We start from the raw sequence: 17,301 nt of genomic DNA on the forward strand, positions 1-17,301 counted from the left end.
GAAAGTGGGGGAGAACGGGGAAAGTGGGGGGGGGGGGGAAGAGGGGGGAAAGGGTGGGGGAGGTCGGAAGGGGAGAAATGGAGCGGGGAGCCAGCAGACCCTCTCCCCTCTGCCAGTGTTGAGAGTTGCGCTGCCGGTGGCGGTTGGAGAAGGCTAGGCCCCGGGCACCCACACTGACATGGCCCAGCCGAGCGCAGCGCCCCGGTCAGCCCGAGCTCCTCAGCCACCGTTCGGCCGCAGGCCACAAAGCACCAGAGCCCAGCGCCGGCGATGGCTCCGCGGAGCTCCGTGCCGCCCCACCAGCCTTTTTTTAAAAACAATTTAATTGTGTTTTAAAAGCAACTTTTTTTTTTGCTGAAAATGTAGATTTGAAAATAAACACGCAGAAATTGGAAAAAGAAATGAAGAGTTAGGAATCAAGATGGCGGCCACTCACCTCAGCTCAGAAGGATTAGGCCCGCCCACACACGCACCGATTGGTCAACCATCAGGTCACTCAACTGTAGGATTGGTCAATCATCACGTCACTCAATTCTAGGATGGCCCGCCCGCACACGCAATGAACCCGCCCCGTGACGCAGCAATTGATCAACCGTCAGGGTCGCTCGACTGTACGATTGGTCAACCTTCACGTCACTCAATGCTAATGAGTGGATAATGAGCAAAATTTTGAACATTTTTTGGATACCGTCTGAACAATTTTTGTCTGACCAAAAAGTAAATACGCTTATGACCATTTCGGAATCATAAGCTTTCTTTTGATATAACACATGTGTAGGTACGCTCTATAACTTTTGAGTGTATAGAGGACATACAGACAGACAGACAGAAGAGCTCTTTTATATATATATACTAGCTGGGGAGTCCCGCGTTGCGAGGGCAATTTTGGGGCGCTTGGTCTCCCTGCCCCTGTGTGTCCCCCCTCTCCCGGTCATGTCCTCTCCCTGTCCTATCCCTCCCTCCCCTCCCCTCTCTCCCTCCCCTCCTCTCCCTCCCTCCCCCCACCCTCCTCTCACCCGCTCCCACCCCCCCCCCCGCTCCCACCCCCCCACCCCCTCCCCTCCCCTCACCCACCCCCACCCCCCCCCCGCTCCCCCTCTCTCCGGCCCCTCCCCCTGCCTAGCGCCTGAGGTCCGGTGCCGTTGCGATAGCGGCCGTGCGGGGCCTAGCGCTTAAGGCGCGGTCGGTTCTGAGGCCGGGACAGACCGGAGCTGAGGTCCCCCCGCGTATCGCGCGGCTGATGGGACGGCCGCTGCGGGCGGGCGGCGCATGCGCGGTCAGCGCGAGGCGGCCCGCGGGGAGCAGGCAAGGGCGGCTTGGCGGCCGTTAGCGAGCGGGAAACTTCGGGCGGCCCCGCCCGCGCTCCGTCCGCGACACCGGTGAAACCTGAGGGGGGGAAGTAGAGAGAGACAGAGAGGAAAGAGGAGGAGAGAGAGGGAAGAGGAGAAGGAGAGAGGGGGAAGAGGAGAAGGAGAGAGAGAGAGGGAAGAAAGAGAGAGAGAGAGAGAGAAATTTTTTGAGCTTCAGGCCCCGAGTCCCCCCTGCGCGAGGGTGAGGAGGAGGGGGGGGGTGCTAACACAATGGGCCAGAAATTGGTGGACGGGGCTTACAGCCCCGTTTCTTCTGCACTTACCCCGCGCTACTGCCGATCAGCTCCAGGGACGCCTGGAATTGGTGTTTCCAGAAGAAGAATCCCGGGCAGCGTATGACGTCACGCCGCCCAGGAGTGCAGCCAGTGCGAAGCCAGGAGCGTGCAGTGCAAGTGAGACACGCCCCTTGAGGTCTCAGTTTCACTGGACACGCCCCCAATGTTTCTGTCAAGCTGCTTAGCATTTTTACATGCAAAGCAGCAGTTTAAATAGGTTTTTGGAAGTTTTTGAAGATTTTGGTAACTTTTATAAACTTTTTAAAATGTTTACATTATTTTGAGTAATCTGAAGTAGTTTTAAAGATAATTAAAGCAATTTAAAGACTTTTAAAAGCCCTAAAAGAATTTTTTAAAATTCCATTTATTTATTTAGCAATGTCGTCGTCACACGTGTCTTCACACTGTTCCCTTTGGGGAACTGTATGAAGTGGTGGAAGGATTTATGGCCATGATTAACGCTCATTCCGTGACCGTAACCATCTTTGAACCAGCCATTAGGGCGGTTAGTCCTATGGCGGTAGGGTTTTACGGGCTCCCACAAGCTATACAAGGAGGGGGGCCACCCACACCCACGGACGCAAATATCCCACTGGATGTCAACCCAGAATTTAGAGCCGGAGCTCCGACTCCACTTGCCGGGACTGTCTGGAGCGGGGTTCGAAACCCTACCCTGATCTGGCCCAGCGGCGGGGATCCTACCGCTATGACAAAGGCCCAATCCTATTAGCAACGTGAAATGGCAGCATAGGGCTCCAGTCACGGGGAGGGAAAAGGCACAGGAAACATATGGGTGTCACCTTTTGTGCGGAGTGGGCCTTTTGCGTAGCAGTAAGTATCCCCGCCGCTGGGCCAGAAGGAGTAGGGTTTTGAACCCCACTCCAGACAGTCCCGGCAAGTGGAGTCGGAGTTCCAACTTTAAATTCTGGGTGGACATCCAGCGGGATACTTGCGTCCGTGGGTGTTGGTGGCCCCCCCACCCCCTCAGATGGGTTGTGGGAGCCCGTAAAACCCTCCCGCCATAGGACTAACCACCCTAATGGCTGGTTCAAAGATGGTTACGGTCACGGAATGAGCGTTAATCACGGCCATAAATCCTTCCACCACTTCATACAGTTCCCCAAAGGGAACAGTGTGAGGATACGTACGATGATGACCTCTTGCGCAATGCACCTCCTTGGACCCTCAGTCGCAGATGCGAGGGGGCAAGTCGTGCAATTGTTAAATTTTTCATTTTATTGACATGTAAAATGTTGGCCCAGTAATTCCCTTCCAACTGCGCGAGTACGGTCGGGGTACTTACGCATTTGGCCGGATGAAATGCCGGTTTTCAGCATGCACAGTGCTTTTGGGGAAAACCGGCATTTCCTGTCCTCTGAACGAAGGGGTTCAGAGGCAGAACGCGTGCGACTGCACAGGCAGCGCGTGCGCAGTATAATTCGCCGCTTTCGTTACTGCTTTCAGTGAGGTCAAGTCCTTCCAACTTACACATGAAAAAAGCATGGGTACAGTTGCTCCAGAGGCTGCGGAGGAAGATATTTCTTATCGTGGAGCTTCTGAAAGTATGTATGTCTGTATATATTCCTTTGCGTGTTATGTATATATTCCTTTACTTATGTGTATGAATGTATTATTTAATTATGACTTTCAGAGAAAGTAACTTATTGGAAAATCATAATTAAAAACATACATTCATACACATTAGTAAAGGAATATAAAACATACATACATATACGTAAAGGAATATATGTGGACATACATACATAACTCATTCTCACATTCCATTCACACAGCCACAATTGCTCCTTCTACCTACCGTTCTGAAAACCCTTTTTAAAAAAAAAAAAAAAAAAAATTTTTACTTTAAAACTTACTTAAAATTTCTTAAAATAACTTCCCTCCCTTTCCCAAACAAAAATATTGCATTTCAGAAGCTCCACGATAAAATGTTTCTTCCTCCGCAGCCAATGAACCACTTTACACTTGCTTTTTTCAAGTGTAACTTCTGAGGACTTACCCTCACGGATTTCATGAATGAAATCCACGAAGTTCACTGCGCAAGCGCTGCCTGTGCAGTCGCACGCGCTCGAGGTCTGGAAATGCCGGCGTTCCCCGCATGCGCTGTTCATGCTGAACGCCGGCATTTCCAACGGCCAGATGCGTGAGTACCCCGAGCGCACTCACGCCTTTGGCCGCGAATTTCTGGCCCAATATAAAACTCAAATAAATTGTTAATTAATTCCCTAACACATAATTCAAATATTTACCTTACTTCCCTAACACACTGAAAGTGTGGGGAAAAAATCGTGAAAAATCAAGATGGCGGCCACTCACCTCGGTTCAGAAGGATAAGGCCCGCCCACACACGCACCGATTGGTCGACCGGTCAGGTCACCAAAGCGTAGGATTGGTCAATCGTCGAGTCACTCGACACTCAACTGTAGGAAGGAACCCGCCGTCCGATTGGTCGACCTCGACGTCACACGGTCGCTAATGAGATGCTAATGAGCAGAAGGCTGAACGTTTTTCGGATACCGCGGGCGGGATTTTTGTGCGGCCGAAACGTAAATACGCCTATGACCGGTCCGGAATCGCAAGCTTTCTTTTGAGGCGACGCGCGCGTCGGTACGCTCTGTAACTTTCAAACGTATAGAGAACGGACAGACAGAGACAGACAGACATCGGGAGAGATATAAAATAATATAGATAGATAAGAAGATAGATGTAATAGCAGAGCACTTGGAAAACAGTGACAGGATCGGACAAAATCAACATGGATTTACAAAAGGTAAATCGTGCTTGACTAATCTACTGGAATTTTTTGAGGATGTAACTGGTAAAATAGATAAGGGAGAACCAGTGGATGTGGTGTATTTGGGCTTTCGATAAGGTTCCGCATAAGAGATTAGCGTGTAAAGTTAAGGCACATGGGATTGGGGGCAAGGTACTGACTTGGATAGAGAACTGGTTGGCAGTCAGAAAGCAAAGATTTGGAATAAACGGGTCTTTTCCGAGTGGCAGGCAGTGATTAGTGGGGTACCGCAGGGATCGGTCCTTGGACCCCAGCTATTCACAATATATATTAATGATCTAGACGAGGGAACTAGATATAATATCTCCCAAGTTTGCAGACGACACAAAGCTGGGTGGGCGTGTGCGCTGTGAGGAGGATGCCGAGAAACTCCAGGATGATTTGGACAGGTTGGGTGATTGGGCAGAAGCATGGCAGATGCAATACAACGTGGATAAATGCGAGGTTATCCACTTTGGTGTCAAAAACAGGAAGGCAGATTATCTGAATGGCAATAGATTGGGAGAAGGAGAAGTGCAACGAGACCTGGGTGTCCTTGTGCACCAGTCACTGAAGGTAAGCATGCAGGTGCAGCAGGCGGTGAAGAAGGCAAATGGTATGCTGGCCTTCGTAGCGAGAGGGTTTGAGTACAGGAACAAGGATGTCTTGCTGCAGTTGTACAGGGCCTTGGTGAGATCACATCTTGAGTATTGTGTGCAGTTTTGGTCGCCTTATCCGAGGAAGGATGTTCTTGCCATGGAAGGAGTTCAGCGAAGATTCACCAGGCTGATACCTGGGATGGCAGGAATGACATATGAAGAGAGATTGGGTCGATTGGGCTTATACTCGCTGGAGTTTAGAAGAATGAGAGGGGATCTCATTGAAACTTATAAAATTCTGACAGGACTGGACAGACTAGATGCAGGAAGGATGTTACCGATGGTCGGGGAGTCCAGAACCAGGGGTCACAGTCTAAGGATAAGGGGTAAGCCATTTAGGACAGAAATGAGGAGGAATTTCTTCACCCAGAGAGTGGTGAACCTGTGGAATTCTCTACCACAGAAGGCAGTAGAGGCCAATTCATTAAATATATTCAAGAAGGAGTTGGATATATTTAAGGCTAAAGGGATCAAGGGATATGGGGAGAAAGCAGGGACCGGGTACTGAATTTGGATGATCGGCCATGATCGCATTGAATGGCGGAGCAGGCTCGGGGGGCCGAATGGCCTACTCCTGCTCCTATCTTCTATGTTTCTATGCAAGAACTTGGATTCTTACAAAAAGGCAAGAAGTTGAGTCCCATCACATTTAAGTTTTTGATAAATGTGCTGACTTTTTTTTTAAGCAATGAAGATAAAAGCCCATTGCCTCTCCACTGACCAATTGTATCTATACTTGCTTTCAGTGACTAACTCCCCCTTTTAGATAGAAAACTAAATCCTCCAGAGGGTAGTAACGACAACAAAGAGAACATCACTTCTGCTAATAGTCACGAAGTTACTGAAGACAAGAAGTGTCTGACCAAGCTGGATGAAACAATTCCTTGGGAGACCCCTACCTAGGTAAAGCTAGAAGAACATAATTTGATTTATCAGGATTTAACCATAATGTCCCCTAATGCAATTAAATGTCCAGTTTAATACCTCATTCAATAAGCTAAGAGAAGAAATTCTGCAGTGTGGCTGGGGTACAATACTGTCAAGATCACTGGAAACACCAATGACTGATGTAGTGTATGTACCTTTAAGAGGAACTATGTTTTTGAAGCCTCTGTATACTGTAGTACCAGTAGTAACCACTCGGGTATATAAGCCTGTATAGCGTCTTGTGTAGTTAGTTCACCTCCAGACTTTGTTCAGTAAACACTTGTTAAATCAACTCCTCGTGTCTCCATTAACACACGGATCTAACAACTGATGCTCAGGCTCCAGCCTGATCAACAGATTCAAACATAAGTTGACTTTTAAAATGAACACAACCCACCTTTACAGCCGGAACACTGAATGAAAAAGTTGATGAGATCAAGAAGTGCTACATCCCGGTCATGCTTGTAGGATTCGATCCAGTCATCTACAACAGACTATGAAAACAGAACAGAAATAAGACATGAATCATCGTTCCAAATTTACAATTTAAAAGATAACAGCCTTACATCTAGCCTAAAGTAATATCAAACAACAAAAATTTGAGGCGGGGAGAGGAGAGAGGGGGGGGGGGGAGGGGAAGGAGAAGGGTGAGAGAGAGAGAGAGAGAGAGAGAGGGGGGCTGAAGGGAATATATGCACCCTGCAAACATATTAGGAATGTTAGTCTATCCGTACCTTCTAAAAATTCAATTCAGTTTGGTTTCAGCATTTAAGCAAGACCTGGCAAAGCAAGAACCTTCCTGAATCAACTGATGCCACAAAATGGGCCAAAAGTCACAAAGTATTGTAGCTGATAAAAGGATACTGCCTTCACCGTCACTTTGGTATGTTGCTATTGCTCCATTGGCTTGCAAACACGAAACAAAAATGAACTGAAAATAGCAAATTAAAATCCAGAGTTGCAGCATCTGTGTTTGTTATTTGTACAGAAAGTGGCAAGTAAAACTGTGCAGCTGCCTCTTTGCAGGGTTGCATTGCTCATTTGCTTGACTATGAAGTGGAGCTTTGTGAGAATGGCAGCGATGATGTGCCACCTGCAAACAGTTGGATAGTTCCGTAGATTTTATATGCACAAGTCACTTGCCTACACTTGAAAACAATTCCTCAACCACTCCATCTATCAAACTTTACCTGCATTGCACTCTTGCCCAATTTCACAACTTCAAATAGCATCATGTTTTCCACTCCCCCATTCTGTTGGTGATGTCCATTCATCCGGTTCATGCCTGTCGTAGATTGTGCACCATTTCCACTTTTTCCCTTCTCGCCGGAGGCTTTTTTTGCTTTTTTACCTGACTAAAAGTTAAAAATAAGATTTTTTACTCAAATCTACATTACAGTATCACCTAAAGATAGCAAAGTTACCTCATTAATGAAGTTTTTGTGTGCAACCATATTTTATAAAACTGCTGCATCCTTCAAAAAAAACGTTGCTGCCTGCTACTGGCTTCTCCGTTGTTAAAATGAAAAAAAAAATCCACACAACTACCTGGTACAACCGAAGCGTCGCTAATTCATCACTCTTTGATTGTAACCCATCAGTGATTATTAGGTCTGGGTGGCAGCCCCTCTGCCTGGGGTCTTCCTGGTTAGCTCTGAGCAGAAAAAGGGCTCCTATATTGGCTAGTAGTAGCAACATATCCATCCAATTGTTTGTAGGATTCCTCTTTAAGCTTCTGGTTACCTGTGACTTGTCATCATTGGGGCTGAATATTGCATCGTTCAGCCTGCATCGCCCCTCGTACAAATCTATATAGGGATTCATTCAAACAACTTCCCAGTGCCTCCTGACACGTCCATTCCTTGCTGGAGTCCAAGTGCTTTAGCCATGGAGAGCCAGCACAGATTTGTAAAAGATCGTGTTTGACTAATCTAATTTCATTTTTTGATGAAGTAACAGAGAAGGTTGATGAAGGGAATGCAGTAGATATTGTCCATATGAATTTTATGAAAGCATTTGACAAAGTATCACATAAAAAGCTGGTTAACAAAATTGAGGCTCATGGAATCATGGAGGGTCAGTGTCAGCTTGGATAAGAAATTGGCTTAAGGACAGAAAACAGCGAGTCATGGTAAATGGTTGTTGTTCCGAATGGTGGATGGCAGACAGTGGTGTTCTCCAAGGGTCAGTGCTAGGACCACTGCTTTAAATGACTTGGATATTGGAATAGAGAGTAAAATTTCAAAGTTTGCCGATAATACCAAACTTGACGGTGTGGCAAACAGTGAGGAGGATACCAATCGACTGCAACAGGACATAGATCGGCTAGCAGAATGGGCAGACAAGTGGCAGGTGGAATTTAATACAGAGAAGTGTAAGGTGATGCATTTTGTCAGAAGGGATAGACAGAGGCAATATAGACTTAATGGCACAGTTCTAAAGAGTGTGAAGGGACAGAGGGACCTTTGAAGGTGGCAGGACATATTGAGAAAGTAGTTAGCAAAGCATATGGGATCTTGGGCTTCATAAATAGAGGTATTGAGTACAAAAGCAGGGATGTTATGCTGAACCTTTATAAAGCTCTGGTTAGGCCACAACTAGAGTATTGCATCCAGTTCTGGTCACCATACTATAAAAAGGATGTGAAGGTCCTGGAGAGGGTGCAGAGGAGATTTACCAGAATGGTTCCAGGGATGAGGGATTTTAGCTACACGGTTAGGTTGGAGAAGCTGGGGTTGTTCTCCTTGGAGCAAAGGAGATTGAGGGGAGACTTGATAGAGGTGTACAAGATTATGACGGGTTTGGATAAGGTCGACAGAGAAAGGCTGTTCCCATTAGCTGATGAGTACAAGGACGAGGGGACACAGATTTAAGGTTTTGGGCAAGAGATACAGGGGGGGATGTCAGGAAGAACCTTTTACGCAGCGAGTGGTAATGACCTGGAACTCGTTGCCGACGAGGGTGGTGGTAGCGGAGACGATCAATGACTTCAAAAGGAAATTGGATAGGCACTTGAGGAAAATAAACTTGTAGGGCTACGGGGATAGAGCGGGGGAATGGGACTGACTGGATTGCTCTACAGAGAGCCGGCATGAACTCGATGGGCTGAATGGCCTCCTTCTGTGCCGACAGACATTTTCGGCACTTAATGTGGCCTAATTGGACTTGGAGAAGTGTTCAAAAGCTAGAGAACTTCGACATGATTCTTCTCACTATTATCCAACCAAAAGACAGCAGACATCATCAAAGGTAATAACGCACTGGAGAAAAAGGGGCTATTACTGTAGCAGACTTCGGACGAGAACTACAGTTTACATAAACGATACGGTCTCTCGTGATTTCTCCCTGCCTACCCGCCCTACTCACGCATGATGATCTTGGTCCACAGATGTAGTTTAAGAAGCAAGCAAGAATATAGTTGTTTTAAAAGTCTGTCGTCTCCATTAAAAAATACACTTCCAACACCATATTCTTGACCACCATTACAACAGCAAATGGTTGTAAAAGGTTAAATTTTAGCACATTTGGGTGTTTTGGAATCAATTTGCAGGGGTCAGAAAAGTAGTCGCCACTGAAAATATAAAAACCTACTGAGTTTGTTTTCCAATTTTCATAATGTCTTTATTTTTCTCCATTACATCTGCAAAAACACATTTATAATAGAAAATACAAAAGCAGGACCTCAGCAGCATTTCCAAACCATTTTTTTTTTTCATAAATACTCTGTCCTATGAATTCAAATACAATTTAATATTAAAATAGGTATTTATTGAATAGTTCTTACCTCTGAATTACATAAAAGGCATATTTGGGAAGTTGAAAATACACCAAACCAGAAAATATCAATCTGTAGCACTGCAACTAAAGTTTACCCAGTTTGTTATTAAGAAATATCTATAATCAGTTATTCAGCTGGGTTAAACTATGGTGGAAATATCTTGCTACTCCTGAGAAATGTCAAATTGTTAGCCTTTTAAAAGAAAATAAACAATTCATAATTAATGTAAGGACAGCTGTAATTCTGTCTTTTTTGGGGGGAAATCATAATTTAGTCAAGATAAGAATTTCAGAAGTTGTGGAAACCATAGAAAAAAAATTATGAAAAACTGCAGCCATGCTTTGTGGTTACAAAAATACCTTTTCAGGAAACTTTCTGGTATCCGGCACTGACGGGACCGAGCTGGTGCCGTACCATCAAAACTGCCGTAGAAACCAGCGCTAATGTTAAAACATACGGAGCTTTTGAGCTCCATGTGAATCAACAAACCCTGTTGCTTAGCAACAGCTTCAAAACGGTTGGCCGCAGCTTAAAAGTGTCTCTGTAGCTAAGCAACAGCTTCAGCTAGACCTTGCAGAGCCTGACTGGAAAAAAAAAGCAACGAGAAGTAAAAAAAACTTATAGGAAACGGCTCCTGAATTTTGCCAGTAGATAGAGCTTTCCGGACATTTAACCTCCGGTTAAACGAAAGTTTCCTGTATTATTCTATATTCTTGCACTTCCGTTTTTCCCTCTGCACTGGTTTCTTTCTGGCACTTTTATATCAAGGGCTGCAGGGAAATCTCCAGGTACCCTTCTCCCTCATTTACATTTAAAGATGCTGCCGCTCAAGAAAAAAACTTCATCAAAAAGGTACATGGAGACTATAAGCAGTTTGTGGGATCAAGAAAACGTGCGTCTCTAATGCCCTCTGGTCTCCACAGTAAACAACTTTTTAATGCGAGTGTTGTCAACAGCAGGTGAAGTCTAAAACCACAGGATATGGCAAAGGTACAGCCTTTATTCTGCAAGTGTGTTCAAAAACTAGTCTACAAATTGACTGGTAAACTTACAGTGCCTTTCACCTTGATTGGATTGTAAGTTTTTCCATCGAAGTCTTCAAAATCAGTATCAGAGGAGAAATGTGTTTCAGTCTCCCTGTGAAGTAAGTTAGCAAGCTAAAATTTTGGCAATATAAAATAGCTACTAAGAATAAATGCATCACCAGCAAAATACATTAACCATTAAGTACTGTGATTGTGTAAGGCCATGTCATACACAATAAATCTCTATGCATGTAACTGATCTTTATACTGTGTAATAATTAGATAAAATAGCAGCAGGAATAACATTCACGAGCAACAAAATATTGGGAGCAAAGAGCCACTTAACAGAAGCTTTAAAACAAGGCATTCCTGCATCTTAGCCTCACTACAGATCTATCTGCTGGGCATATACTGTACCATGCACATAAAATTATCCACGCAAGCTATTGCTAAATCTTCAGAAAGAGAAAAAATTGCTTGTGAACTACTTACTGATGACTACTGCCTTTAATATACTAATAATATACACTGCAAAGAAAACAGGGGGGTGGGCAAGACTCAGCAAAACGAAATTAAGTGCAACTGGAGTTAAATTGCTATAATTGATCATGCCCTTCAGGAACTTTTTTGTTTAAGTTAGAAGCATCTACTTTTCCACACATGATGGTGATGCAACATATGTTGTATAAAAAACACATTCCTTCATGAAGGATAACATTGAAGAAGATTTATGACAACAAATCCTCATGTGTATTTTTGGATGGGGGAAATAGGAGAGAGGAGATATACAATTACTTGCAATGCAACTACATGAGTATTTCACACACCCATGATTATGTTTTACAGAAACAGTAATGACAACGCTGGAACTATTTCTCCATCTACACCAAGGAATGTATTTTGACCCCCAAACCACACAAAAATAGGGGCTTGGACAGGAAGGCAAAAGAATAAAACAGAAGGCAGTTCCGCCATTTTAATCATTGCAGTCATTATCAATGCTTTTCAGCAGAGATGAGGTGCAGTACAAGTTGACTTCACTTGCACAACTGACTTGACAAGCATAGCTGAACTGGGAAAAAGACAAATGTCAACCTATATACGAACTTCTCAGATCAATTTTCCATGTGACTTGTATCTATTTAAATACTGGCTGCAGACACCAGAGTTGCATACAAGTGCAATCAACTAAAGATGCAATTGCAAGAAAGTTGAAGCGTCACTAGCAGCCATCTTGGATCTTATGCAATCATGGGTCATTCCTATCGGCAATACTGCAATGACAGAAAGCCACATAAAACACTGTCTTATAGCCAATTAAATATTTGCATATCTCGGGTATGAGGCAGATTTTCTTCAACCAAATCTTAGAAGGGTCAGAGTGATCTTTAGACATTACCTTCAAAGTTTCTCCTCCAAAAACATTTACATTGCTACAGGAAACTTTGTGCTATCCGGCACCGACGGGACCGAGCTGTTGCCGTTCCCTCAAAACTGCCAGACACTCCAGCGCTAATGTTGAAAGATACGAAAGCTTCTGAGCTCCGTATCGGTCAACAAACCCTGTTGAGCTTCTAAACAGTCCAAGCGTCTCTGTAGCTTAGCAACAGCTTCAGCAGACCTTGCCGAGCTTGACTGTTGAGGAAAAAAGCAATGAGAAAAAAAAACCTAACGAAAACGGCACCTGATTTTTGCCGGTGGCTCGAGCATTCCGGACAGTTAGCCTCCGGATAACACAAAGTTTCCTGTACTTGTATCTGGGAAATGTTTCTACAAACTCAAGTCTAACTACAGACTGCAGTCATGCAATTGCATTTCAGAACAAGTGTACTACAAGAGCAAACCTGATTCAGTTGCCCGAATAATAAGCACAGGTACACCTAACTTACATGACTATTTTGTAGCAAGACGTTCAGAAGGCCATTAAAAGATATACAGTACATGTAATATGCATTCACTGGCATAGGTCTACAAAACTTGCTGTTCAATGATACAAGTAGATGATAGAAGATTGAGTGCATATTGCTTTTGAGACCATATGCAATTGCCAAAAACTGTAGCACAGGGGTTCCCAACCGGGAGTCCGCGAGAAGATTTCAAAGGGTCTGCCAAATCAGCACCTTTCAAGAATAAAATCTTTTTTAAAACCTTATTCTGTGGGCAGTGTCAACAAAAATAAAGAGCGAGACTGATCACTACCGATGTGAGTGGTGCCCTGTTTATTACCAAGCATGAGACCTCGAAATAGGCTATATATATTTTTTTAACCACCTCCAAAAAAAAGTTTAAATCAGGAAAGGAGGGACGAAGAGAGCCCGCCCCCTCTCCTCCCCTAGATCAATTAGGGACAGTTGGCAGTGGGTTCTTTTCCTGGCAGGCCCCGCGGCGCGCATGCTCTTGCCTGCCATGTTTAAATCAGGTAAGCGGAGCAACAGGTCGATGGAGTTTCACATCCATTTTGTGGGGTAATGGGCTGAGACTTAACTTGAGAGTGTCGGCGAATATTCGGCTGACTTCACCTTCCACTCTTTATGAAGCTGATTGCTGGTTGTCCGTGGCAGCGGTTTGCAGAGCCAAGCATGGCACAGGCGGCTGGTCAAACTGCCCGCTGCCACCGGGAGCTTGTGGGCCCAGAGCAGAGTCCCAGGGATGTCATTTGCATTGGGAAGAGAGCCTGGAGCTTAGGTGCACATCGTATAAGGTGAGCCATCTGATATTTTGTTGTGGGATCTTGCTGCGTGCAAATTTGCTGCTGGTTTTTACCACGCGACATGACCACTCTTAAAAAAGTTGTATTCTGTTACAGGGGGTCTGTGGATTTGTTATAACATGGGAGGGAGGCCTCAGCAGCAAAAAGGTTGATAACCCCTGCTGTAGCAAACAAAAAGTACAATGTTTTCAGTACTTCAAAGAAATCAAACTTGTGTTCTGTTTCAGGACACAGCTCATTTCAGATATTAGGGGCCACCCAGGGCTCAGCACTTTGTGCAGCCACATGAATCAGGCAAGTAAGATGGAGCTATATCGTGGCAGAAATCGGATGAATTCCGGGACTAGATAGAAATTAATCACAATGCTGTACTTTTGCTTTGTTACCTAACTTCTCAGTATTACGATAGCAAAATACTACAGATGCTGGAAATCCAAAATAACAGAAAACGCTGGAAAAATTAAGCAGGCCAGGCAACATCCGTGGAGAGAGAAACAGAGTTAATGTTGCAGGTCGGAACTCTTCTTCAGAACTGAGAAAAAAGCAGGAAATGAAAGATTAAAAGGCCAGTTTGGGGGCTGGGAAATGGGGGAGGGGATGAAAGAACAAAAGGGGAGGTCTGGGAGGTGAAGAGACATTAAGAGATATTCAAGACGAGACGAGATGGTAATAGGACAGGTAAAGAGACAAAAGATGGCTCTAGATGACATTCTGTCTCTCATTCTGCCAACGTATTTCACACTTCATCTAGAGCCATCTTTTGTCTCTTTACCTGTCCTATTACCATCTCGTCTCATCTTGAATATCTCTTAATGTCTCTTCACCTCCCAGACCTCCCCTTTTGTTCTTTCATCCCCTCCCCCATTTCCCAGCCCCCAAACTGGCCTTTTAATCTTTCATTTCCTGCTTTTTTCTCAGTTCTGAAGAAGGGTTTCGACCTGAAACGTTAACTCTGTTTCTCTCTCCACGGATGTTGTCTGGCCGGCTGAGTTTTTCCAGCGTTTTCTGTTGTTATTTCTCACAGTATTTTCATTCTTTGAAGTATCATGTCTCCTGATCGTAGTATGTTAGAGTTATACAGCACAGAAAGAGGTCCTTTGGCCCATCGTGTCCGTGCCGGCCATCAAGCCCCATCTATTCTAATCCCATTTTCCAGCACTTGGTCCGTAGCCTTGTATGCTATGTCGTTTCAAGTGCTCATGTAAATGCTTCTTGAATGTTGTGAGGGTTCCTGCCTCTACCACCCTTTCAGGCAGTGAGTTCCAGATTACAACCACCCTCTGGGTGAAAATGTTATTCCTCAATTCCCCTCTAAACCTCCTGCCCCTTACCTTAAACTATGCCCCCTGGTTATTGACCCCTCTACAAAGTGGAAGAGTTCCTTTCTATCTACCCTATCGATGCCCCTCATAATTTTGTACACCTCAATCAGGTCCCCCCTCAGCCTTCACTGCTCTAAGGAAAACAACCCCAGCCTGTCCAGTCTCTCTTCATAGCTGAAACACTCCAGCCCAGGTAACATCCTGGTGAATCTCCTCTGCACCCTCTCCAATGCAATCACATCCTTCCTATAGTGTGGCGACCAAAACTGCACACAGTATTCCAGCTGTGGCCTAACTAGCGCTTTGTACAGCTCCATCATAACCTCCCTGCTCTTATATTCTATGCCTCGGCTAATGAAGGCAAGTATCCCATATGCCTTTTTAACCACCTTATCAACCTGTCCTGCTGCCTTCAGGGATCTACGTACATGCACACCAAGGTCCCTCTGAACCTCTGTCCTTCCTAGGGTCCTACCATTCATTGTGTATTCCCTTGCCTCGTTAGTCCTCCCAAAATGCATCACCTCACACTTTTCAGGGTTAAATTCCATTTGCCACTGTTCTGCCCATCTAACCATCCCATCTATATCGTCCTATAGCCTGAGGCTTCCCTCCTCGCTATTTACCACTCCACCAATTTTCGTGTCATCTGCAAACTTACTGATCATACCTCCTACATTCATATCTGAATCATTAATGTACACCACAAACAGCAAGGGACCCAGCACCGATCCCTGCGGTACACCACTGAACACAGGCTTCCAGTCACAAAAACAACCTTTGACCGTCACCCTCTGCCTCCTGCCACTAAGCCGATTTTAGATCTAATGTGCCAAATTGCCCTGGATGCCATGGGCTCTTACCTTCTTGACCAGTCTCCCATGTGGGACTTTGTCAAAAGCCTTACTGAAGTCCATGTAGACTACATCAACTGCACTACCCTCATCCACACACCTAGTCACCCCCTCAAAAAATTCAATCAAATTGGTTAGACATGATCTCCCCCTGGCAAAGCTATGCTGACTATCCTTGATTAATCCTTGCCTCTCCAAGTGGAGACTAATTCTGTCCCTCAGAATTTTTTCCAATAATTTCCCTACCACTGATGTGAGGCTCACTGGATTGTAATTCCCTGGTTTATCCCTACTACCCTTCTTGAATAATGGTACTACGTTAGCTGTCCTCCAGTCCTCTGGCACCTCTCCTGTAGCCAGACGTTTTGAAAATTTGTGTCAGAGCCCCTGCAATCTCCTCCCTTGCCTCACACTCGTTTGTCTGATTTAATAGACAATAATGCCAGGTACCCCAATTCAACATATGATGCAACGCAGAATAAGAACATGTCTCTGATGCAATAAACTGAAGGACAGAATATTTTGGTTCACTAGCATCAGTCTTGCAAGTAGTTTTGTCAGCTGATTCAAGAAATATGTCAAATTACACAGCAAGCTTTATTTACTAAATGTATACAATGTATGTGGCCTAGAATTGCTTTCATCAAATAATCCTTCTTATATTTTGGATCTTGCCAGTTATCAGGGCTTTGGTGTATGCAACTATTAACAGCATTGATGTCCACATAATCAGCTTTGCACAATTCACAAGATAGATCCTTACAGGTGAAGACCACCTTTTGGCACAACTTATTTCATCCATCCAGAAAGATCCTGCAGAACCCTCACTGCTGCATCTAATTGTTTCCTAAATGATTTCTGCGTTTTGGCCTCCACTACTCTGTCTGAAAGTGCATTCCAAATGTCAGTCACTCCTTGTGTGAAGAACTTCCTGATATCAACCTTAAATTTGCTTGAAGTTGTGCCCCCTTGTCATATTCTTGCAACTTCATTTAAAGTAGTGTTCCAGACTAACCTATTCTAGATCATTTACTTATCTTGCATAGCTCCATAAACTCCTTACCAGCTGAAGTTTCTCCAATCTTTCTTCATTACTTTGATCCCTGACACCAAGGATCAGCCTCATGGAACTTCTCTTTAATGCTTCCAGTACTTGAGTGGTTCCCTCATTTCTCAGTTATCATTATTGGACAGTACTCAAGGAGCACTCTGAACAGAGATTGTAAAGTTTAATCACAACTTCTTCTGACTTACATGCTACTGTTTCAGCAATGTAGTTCAAAATTCCATTGGCTTTGTTGATTGTTGCTCTGATTTCATTGGATATATTGAGCTTTATGTCTACTAAAACTCCTTGGTCTTTTCAACCTCGTCCTTAGCTATTTCAACAAACTCATGGTGTATGTTTAACCCATTTTTCCTTCCTATGTGCAGCACTTTACACTGCTCTGCATTAAATTTCAGCTGACATTCTCCGACTCACATATTTCGTTTGGCTCATTTTATAACTGCTGAGCAGTCTCCTTTAATTCCACTGCCCCTCCTAGTTTGGCAGGGTCTGCAAATCAAACCAATTTTTGCATTGCTCAG

At 44.6% G+C, this 17,301-nt stretch overlaps 1 protein-coding gene across 7 annotated transcripts in view; it reads right to left on the bottom strand.

Moving 5' to 3' along the window:
* The window catches only part of stag2b (STAG2 cohesin complex component b), a 186,465-nt gene that overhangs the window by 94,894 nt on the left and 74,270 nt on the right, over positions 1–17,301 (bottom strand). For all 7 annotated transcript variants that reach the window (XM_085999360.1, XM_085999368.1, XM_085999345.1 and 4 more), the window contains 3 exons: positions 10,853–10,937; positions 7,213–7,377; positions 6,420–6,516 (listed from right to left, as the gene is read on the bottom strand). In XM_085999360.1, the coding sequence (XP_085855486.1) occupies positions 6,420–6,516; positions 7,213–7,377; positions 10,853–10,937 (347 nt within the window). The remainder of the gene's footprint in view (positions 1–6,419; positions 6,517–7,212; positions 7,378–10,852; positions 10,938–17,301) is intronic.

This window comes from Somniosus microcephalus, chromosome 1 (genome assembly GCF_052327205.1).
Source record: "Somniosus microcephalus isolate GS21.2 chromosome 1, FLI_Smic_1.0, whole genome shotgun sequence".
NCBI classification, from domain to species: domain Eukaryota; kingdom Metazoa; phylum Chordata; class Chondrichthyes; order Squaliformes; family Somniosidae; genus Somniosus; species Somniosus microcephalus.